General features: G+C 47.5%; 2 protein-coding genes across 2 annotated transcripts; both read left to right on the plus strand.

Moving 5' to 3' along the window:
• The first annotated feature begins 1,971 nt into the window (after positions 1–1,971).
• On the plus strand, positions 1,972–4,386 carry LOC123104103 (pentatricopeptide repeat-containing protein At3g24000, mitochondrial-like). Its single transcript, XM_044525833.1, has one exon. It carries the CDS (start codon positions 2,050–2,052, stop codon positions 3,922–3,924), a length of 1,875 nt encoding a protein of 624 aa, XP_044381768.1. The 5' UTR covers positions 1,972–2,049; the 3' UTR covers positions 3,925–4,386.
• LOC123104104 (uncharacterized) lies at positions 3,847–5,990 on the plus strand. Its single transcript, XM_044525834.1, has 3 exons — positions 3,847–4,272; positions 4,907–4,979; positions 5,092–5,990. Exons 1-3 carry the CDS (start codon positions 4,099–4,101, stop codon positions 5,514–5,516), a joined length of 672 nt encoding a protein of 223 aa, XP_044381769.1. The 5' UTR covers positions 3,847–4,098; the 3' UTR covers positions 5,517–5,990.
• Positions 5,991–7,183: the final 1,193 nt, after the last annotated feature.

Consider the following 7,183-nt stretch of genomic DNA (forward strand, 5'->3'; position numbering starts at 1 on the left):
ATCTTTACAAATGTGGTCCTTGGAGGATGGATATCATCGGCAAGATACTACCCCATATTGTATTCAGGACCATTGCAACATAATTGCAATATGGAATGTTACCAACAACCAACCTTGCAAAACAAGAGGCCATTGTGATAGTTAGGCATCCCGAAGTATAAATGTCAAATCCATAAATCATGTGATGCAACTGCCTCAAGAATGACGGTTGGATCATGTCAATGCCCTTTCTACCGACCTTTCCATGTCAAAGGACGATTCTTCCATGTCCAATGCATACAATCATTGGATCCAAGGATCTCTGGTCAACCTCTCTCTTCACTCTCTGTCATGAGCCCCTTGGTATCTTCATCGGTGAAAACCCTCAAGTACTCTGGTTTAGAGATCTCGATCACGGCTTTGGTGAATCTATTCACACACATGAGGATGAGATCTTCTCCAACATCAATGGCATCGACTATACATCCAAATGAAAGCACTCACACGGTCGTTTTAATCTTCAACAATGGACTTGCACTTGATTCTTCACAGAATCCTTCTCTGTTAAAATCAATGATCATGCTTATCCACAACTCTTGCAACGGTGTTGAAGATATCCCGATGCATCTGAAATCGGCTTCGAAAATATCTAGGGGATATATTGCGTTAGGCGCGTTCATGGGCAGAGAGTCAAATATCTTATTTTTCATGTACTACTTACTCTTTTCTCACTTCTACGAACCTTCTATCCATAACGAGTTCCAGGTTTGGTGAATCAGTGTGGGAGCAGATAAAACAATTGTTGAGTACACAGTATAACCATGTAGCTCGTCCAGAAGATCATGAATGACTGGTATTGGCCATTTCTTTTTTACGTTTTACGCATTGAGTTGCCTATAATCCATAGGTGCCATCCCTCACTAGAGATCATCATGACCATGGATCATATCTCGAATAATCCATATGTAACCAATCTAGGAACCACGCCTCGATCTCCTGAAATCACCCGCTTAAGTGATCGCGCCCACCGCCACCTCGATACCATGTTCCTCTTCTTCTTCTTCTTCTTCTACACATTAGAGTGTTTCATGATCAATTTGAGAACTGTACTCAATGAATAACACAAAAAACATGAACAATAACAGTTGGGGCAATTTCTCGAACACCTTGTGGGTTGTGGTGGGCGGAGCGACGACGGTTGGCGATGGAACCTCGACTAGGGCTGGACGACGCCGGATCTCGCGCCTGGAGGCGACTCATGCGGTGGGGATGTAGGGCCGACAATGGGGGGGGGGTTACTTGGCCGATTCCGGCGGCGTCGACCAGCTAGGGCTCAGAAATGTGCCTCCTACGCCATCTTCGAGGTTGGCCGATTCGATTTCCAGCGAAAGGGACCTCACAATGATGGGACGGAGCTCTGCGATGGTAGCCACAGGGGCAGTGAAAACGATGATTCCGACACTGGCGAGTGTGGTAGACCAAATTTGTCGAGATGTTGTGTTGCTAGAGCATGGACCCGAGGGGTGAGATGTCAGGATTGAAAAGTTGACCTTCTAAAAAATTAAATGAATCGGGGATGGACTAGAAGGTGCTTAATCTTTAGAATACAAAAAATAGACTAAATTTGACTTATGTGGGATGGGTTAGAGAGGCCCTTGCTACTCTCTTAACGACTTTCTAATCGATCAAATTAGCCATTCTTTTAAAAGGTACTACCTCCATTCATAAATATATGATGGTTTGGATATTTTAATGCTATGAACTACCTATGGAGTGAAATGGCTGAACAAACAGACTAAAACATCTCTATATACATTCAATTCAGAAAAAAAAGTTGAACACTTTTTAGTACTCCCTTTATCTCATAATATAAAATCGTTTTGCAAACTAAAACAGCTTGCAAAACGGTCTTATATTACGGGACGGAGGAAGTATTTGTGAACGGATAGAATAGTAAAAAAACGAGAATTAGCCAAAATAGAAAATATTTTTTCTCGCTGTATACGGACCCTCGTTCTCGCATTCTCGCGAGCAGAACGTCGGACACCGGCCGCCCCTTTCGCCACCTCCATGAGAAAGCCCCACAAGCTTCTGCCCAACTACCTTCTCCTCTACCGACACACCAGACCCTGCACCTCAACCGCGGCCAACCCCGTCCCGGCCGCCTCCGCCGTCCTCCGTGACCTCGATCTCCTGGACGCTGGCGAGCTCGCCCCGACCCCGCGCGTTTACCACTCGTTCATAACCGCCTGTACGCAATCCAAGAACCTCGAGGATGCCAGGAAGATCCACGCGCACCTGGCCAGCTCCCGGTTCGCCGGCGACGCCTTCCTCGACAACTCGCTCATCCACCTCTACTGCAAGTGCGGCAGCGTGCTGGAAGCGCGGAAGGTGTTCGACGGAATGCGGAGGAAAGACATGGTCTCCTGGACCTCGCTCATTGCCGGGTACGCGCAGAACGACATGCCGGCGGTGGCCATCAGGCTGCTCCCTGGCATGCTGAAGGGGCGCTTCAGGCCGAACGGGTTCACGTTCGCCAGCCTCCTCAAGGCTGCCGGCGCTTATGCTGACAGTGGCATCGGGAGGCAGATCCATGCTCTTGCTGTGAAGTGTGACTGGCATGAGGACGTCTATGTTGGGAGCGCGCTCCTCGACATGTATGCGCGGTGTGGGAAGATGGACATGGCCACCGCAGTGTTTGACAAACTTGACTCGAAGAATGGGGTTTCTTGGAACGCATTGATCTCCGGGTTTGCGAGGAAGGGTGATGGAGAGACTGCTCTGATGACCTTTGCGGAGATGCTGAGAAATGGGTTTGAAGCGACACATTTTACATACTCCAGTGTCTTCAGTTCTATCGCTCGTTTAGGTGCTCTTGAGCAGGGGAAGTGGGTGCATGCACATGTGATTAAATCTCGGCAGAAACTGACTGCATTTGTTGGAAATACATTGCTTGACATGTATGCAAAATCAGGGAGCATGATTGACGCAAGAAAGGTGTTTGACCGTATGGACAATAAGGATCCAGTTACATGGAACACAATGCTCACAGCATTTGCACAATATGGACTGGGGAAGGAAGCAGTCTCCCATTTTGAGGAGATGAGGAAATCTGGCGTTTACCTGAATCAGATCACCTTCCTTTGCATTTTGACTGCCTGTAGCCATGGAGGACTGGTGAAGGAGGGCAAGCGCTACTTTGAAATGATGAAGGAGTACGATTTAGAACCGGAGATTGATCATTATGTTACGGTTGTTGCTCTTATGGGCCGAGCTGGTTTCCTAAATTATGCTCTGGTCTTTATATTTAAAATGCCCATGGAGCCAACTGCTGCAGTTTGGGGAGCCTTGCTTGCGGCATGCAGAATGCATAAGAATGCTAAAGTAGGGCAATTTGCAGCTGATCATGTCTTTGAACTTGACCCAGATGATAGTGGTCCACCTGTCCTGTTGTATAACATATATGCTTCCACGGGCCAATGGGATGCTGCAGCCAGAGTGAGGAGGATGATGAAGACAACTGGTGTGAAGAAGGAACCTGCATGCAGTTGGGTTGAGATGGAGAATTCTGTGCACATGTTTGTGGCAAATGATGATACCCATCCACGAGCGGAAGAGATATATAAGATGTGGGGTGAGATAAGCAAGAAGATTAGGAAAGAAGGATATGTTCCTGATATGGATTATGTGCTTCTGCGTGTAGATGACCAAGAGAGGGAGGCAAACCTACAGTACCACAGCGAGAAGCTCGCGCTTGCATTTGCGCTGATCGAAATGCCTGCAGGGGCAACAATTCGCATCATGAAGAATATTAGGATATGTGGGGATTGCCACTCTGCTTTCAAATACATCTCCAAAGTTTTTGGAAGGGAGATTGTTGTGAGGGACACAAATAGATTTCATCATTTCAGTAGTGGATCTTGTTCCTGTGGAGATTACTGGTGATTCTGCCAAGATGTAGTGCGTTTATGAATCTACAAGGCCGTGGGTTGATTCAGTAACAGCCAACAGGAACCTTTTTATGGACTGATAAAGGGCAAACTATTTCTGCTTGATTGTCTCTGTTGACAGAGCAAACCGCAAGCATGCTGCGGCCCTGAAGATCATTTGGCATCCTTCATGAGGGATGGACTCCAGAAGACATGTGCTTTCATCCTTATAACGCAATCACTAAAATTTCGCAGGTTGCTAAAACAGCATCATTGTCTGCATGATTCCTGGGACAAAAGTAGACCTCCATTTGGAGGCACGATCTCCGACTGGAAACACACTTCAGATGGCTTTATTTTCCAGGTAAACATTCCCAACAACCTATCTTGCTCATACGTGCAAATGAATGATAGTCTGCCGATTTCCGGAACCTAATTTCCGCACCTGATAAATTCCAGAGAGAGAACAATTTAGATATCCGTAGTTCTACAAGTGTAAGGCCGGGTGATTTTGCTACATATGCATGGTGTGCATTTCAGGGTATATCGGTTTCAGCCCAGAGCTCACGAAGCGCAATGCACGTTGATTTTGCTAAGCATTGCCCTCTGGGACTGATGATGGCTCTTTTGTAGTCGCTTGCTCGTCGTTCTTTCGGTCCATGCTCCTCGACAAGGAACCCAACACCCCGCCCATGTCGCCAACGGATCCAAGCAAAAACGAACGTTTGTTAAACGAGCACTGCGAGTTACCAGCATGCATTCGTTAGAGTTTCAAAAATAAAGAGCATTCGTTAGAGTTTCAAAAAAAAATGCATTCGTTGGCATTTTTTTTCCTTCAGCGGGGCATGCACCGGCTGGCAATGCCAGCCCTAGCTGCCCGGGCCGCCTGGGCCTGCCGTGCACGTCTCCATCGGTACATTCTGCATGAACATAATGCATGCTCCCCCACCCTCTCCACCGATCTCCCCGTTATATACTCCCACCACCCCCCTTCCCAGGAGCTCGACATCGCGACGTCGACGTACGGGCGCTCTCCTTCGTCGTCTCGATCAGGCCGACCTCTCGTCTCAGGTACGTGCATGCCGTCGCCGCCATGCATGCGTACGATATGATTTGAAGGTCAGGTCGAGGGGCTGGAATGGATTGATCAATGTCGATATGCATGTTCCATCTCCCGATGCAGCGCCCTCAGCCTGCATGGATCGGCGGCCGGAGGGCGGCAGGGCGAGGAAGCGCGCGCGGGAGGAGCCGGACCAGGCGGCGGACTTCCCCTTCGACGAGGCGGCGGCGGCCGCCGACGCCGGGGAGGCGTGGCGGAGGCCGCCGGGCGTGTTCCAGTTCCCCTGGCAGAAGTGCCGCGGCGGGCTCGGCGTGGCCGGCGGCGGCGGCTGGGAGCTGCGGGACGTCTTCTTCCACTCCCTCGTCGACGGCGGCGCCGCGGCCATCGGCGTGCCGGGCGACCGCCTCGTCTCGCCGCCGCCGCCCAGCAAGCAGCGCGCGCTCTTCGACGACGTCGACGCCTGGCTCGCCGCCGCCGCCGACGGCGAGGTCGACCCCGTCTGGCGGTCGGCGATCAGGGGCGCCGGGCCCTCCGCGTCGGCGGTGTGACGAGACAGACGATGCATGGCGTGGGCCGTGGAGGGCCCCCGTCGCCGGTGGCCCCGCCTGACATTCAGTGCGCGGCGCCGCCTGGCCCATCGGCCTCGTGAAGCTGGCCTGGCCGCCTGGGTTGGCACGGGCCTGTTGATGATCACGATCAATTTGCTCCTGTATATATGATGATTGCTGCCAATAATTATTTACTCTCTCTTCATTTTTAAGCATCACTTTAATAATCACAAGTGTTGTTTCCAAATAGTTACACATCCTCTCTCAAGCCTCTAGGTAAAAATTTCGAAAACACATACATATCCATCTGAAACCTACTCATTTCCCGTATTTAAATATCATGTTTTAGATGACAGTCTTATTCTCTTTTTTTTGGCAAATAAATTCTTGCATTACTCGAGGTTTAAAGATGTCAGTCTTATCATATGGTTACATTAGGAAAAAGTTGAATACATCACACATGTTGATAGGTTATTGAAGTGTTTTTTTCGTTGATATATCTCTTGACACTCTGTGGATTTTTTATTATTTGTGTCTAACACAAAAGGCAAAACAAAACAATAGACAAGTAAGCAATACCACAATAGTACTCATGACCTCATTTTTTCTTGGGTGCAATAACATATTTATAGTTGTAGTTTTTAAAGGCTCTATGTCTCAGAGCATAAAATTTAACGATATCCATGAATTATCCTTTTTATACCACAATAATGCTTGGTTGGAGGTTGTATCCTCTGCCCATCAGATCAAATCCTGTGATCGATGCTTTTGTGTGTCCTATTAATGTGGATTATTTTAGCCGTCGAGGGCGACGTTCTCGTGGATAGCGAGATGACAGTGATGACTTCATCAATCTTGAAACTCTGCAACTTTGATCCTCGATATGTGTTATGTAAGTATATGTGATGGCGGTGGTGTGTATGTGCGCACTTACGTTGTACTTAATGTTTCTCAATTAAAAAATCTCGTCAATTAAGACACACAGTCTTGACACGATGCTCATAATGAAAATCTCATCAATTAAGCTATGTGGTCTGGACATCATGCTCCGCCGGCATCTACCAGAGGATTACAAACATTTTCTTTTATCCATGTTGTTGTTTAGTACTACCCCTTGTTAAAACTTGAAGCATACAAATCCACGAAGTTACACTCTCGGACTTAGATAAGGTTTTAGTTAGAACAAACTCAGCTATAAATTCAACTTCATCTTCAATTTGTGGAATGTAACATTTTCCAACTCAATGATTCTACACTGCATTTGCATATAATTATCAAAACCAACTTTTGTTCTTTGTGAGGCTAGCATCATTGGAATTCCATAGAGCAGATGTACGACCGCGGGACAAACGAATGCCGAACCTTTGGTGAAAAGAGCTTGTAAAGGCGCAAAGACAAGAGACCAAAGGCAATCAAACAAAAAAGATTACGAAAGACATGGTGAGTGAACGACCAAAGGGTTTTGGTGGAAATCAGAACCAAAATACACTTGAACAAATCAAAAACATATCACAACCTTTTAGTACGGAATTACAAGGAGAAATCACACGAGACATTCTTATATTTAAGGTAGCGCCATCGGTTGTGGATCTGGTCCAATCTTTGATGTGGATGCATCAAAAGAATAATGATATCAAATCAAAAGGCACAAGAAGTATCGCAACACT

Source organism: Triticum aestivum, chromosome 5A (assembly GCF_018294505.1).
Source record: "Triticum aestivum cultivar Chinese Spring chromosome 5A, IWGSC CS RefSeq v2.1, whole genome shotgun sequence".
NCBI lineage: Eukaryota > Viridiplantae > Streptophyta > Magnoliopsida > Poales > Poaceae > Triticum > Triticum aestivum.

Coding starts and splice junctions, on each gene's coding strand:
- LOC123104104 (XM_044525834.1), top strand. CDS start 4,099: ATGAGGGATGGACTCCAGAAGACATGTGCTTTCATCCTTATAACGCAA. Junction 4,273..4,906: donor CAGATGGCTTTATTTTCCAG/GTAAACATTCCC, acceptor CCCCCTTCCCAG/GAGCTCGACATCGCGACGTC. Junction 4,980..5,091: donor AGGCCGACCTCTCGTCTCAG/GTACGTGCATGC, acceptor CTCCCGATGCAG/CGCCCTCAGCCTGCATGGAT.
- LOC123104103 (XM_044525833.1), top strand. CDS start 2,050: ATGAGAAAGCCCCACAAGCTTCTGCCCAACTACCTTCTCCTCTACCGA.